General features: G+C 37.1%; 1 protein-coding gene across 1 annotated transcript; it reads right to left on the bottom strand.

The window, feature by feature from the left end:
• Nucleotides 1-19: 19 nt before the first annotated feature.
• Nucleotides 20-615, bottom strand: LOC106751377 (histone-lysine N-methyltransferase SETMAR-like; the record flags this gene model as incomplete). The annotated part of the gene is made up of 1 exon (XM_014632253.1): nt 20-615. A coding segment is annotated over exon 1 (596 nt), but the record flags the coding sequence as incomplete, so codon positions are not given.
• Between the last annotated feature and the right edge of the window lie 515 nt (nt 616-1,130).

Here is a 1,130-nt window from a genome sequence, read left to right as displayed (position 1 = left end):
CATGCCCTCCCAGTCCCACCAAACGCAGATCATGGTCTTCTTTGGATGGTCAGGCTTGACTCTCGGCTTTGGCGTATTTCCTGGAGCCACCCACGTTTTTCTATGCTTCATATTTATGTATAGGCACCATTTCTCATCTCCCGTGACGATTTGGTACAAAAAGCGCTGTTTATGACCGCGTGTTGCTCGATGGCGGGCGAGATGTTGAGAAGCAATTTGAAGGCGAATTTCTTTGTTGTTTTCGTTAAGCTCGTGAGGCACCCAGGCTCCCAATTTTTCGGCAAATCCCATTGAATGAAGATGATTGAGTATCGTTTTATGATCGCAGTTCATTTTTTCGGCCAATTCACGACTTGTTTGGTGACCGTCCTCCTTCAAAAGTGCTTTGAGACGCTCTTCGTCGAATTCAGAAGGTCTTCCGCTGCGGGGCGTGTCGTCGACGTCAAAATCGCCATTTTTGAACTTTGCAAACCATTTCCGTGCTGTAGACTCGCCTATAACACCTTCTCCATATACGTTGCAAATGTCCCGGGCTGCTTCAGCAGCTTTTTGGCCTCGATGAAAAGCGAAGAAGAACAGGTGTCGAAAATGTTTTTTACATCCTGGATATTCCATTTCTAAGTCTCAAAGATAATAAAAAATTAAATTACTTAAAAAGACGATTAGCACCGTTTTGTAGAACAGAAAGAGCTCTATCGAATGAATATTATACATTTTGTTTTATACATGNATACATTTTGTCAAACAGCAAAAAAATCGTTGTAAAACATAAGAAAATATAAAAACGCTACGAATTTATTCCCCAACCTAATAAATTTTAATTAACCAATACATTAGAAAAAAATTAATTTTAAAAGAATGAAAAAATAGTAGAGTTTTAAGCTAGCATATGTAATTATGTTGTTTTATTAGCATTATTTGAGAATTGTGATTAATCCACTCCACTTATAATGCGTATACCAAATTGCATCACAACTGTACTCGAATTAAGATATGAAATTTAAAATTTAACAAAAAAATATTTGAGACACAAAATTTTTCAATTACTTATTACATTTGCAACATTAACATTTGCTCCATGAAGTATATTGCACGACAACGTTATACAGGGTTTGTCCGGAAAGTAATGC

The sequence above is a fragment of the Dinoponera quadriceps genome, unplaced genomic scaffold, assembly GCF_001313825.1.
Source record: "Dinoponera quadriceps isolate SergipeBrazil2010 unplaced genomic scaffold, ASM131382v1 scaffold12746, whole genome shotgun sequence".
Taxonomy (NCBI): domain Eukaryota; kingdom Metazoa; phylum Arthropoda; class Insecta; order Hymenoptera; family Formicidae; genus Dinoponera; species Dinoponera quadriceps.
The sequence above is the reverse complement of the archived record's forward strand: the minus strand, read 5'-3'. Positions and strand labels throughout refer to the sequence as shown.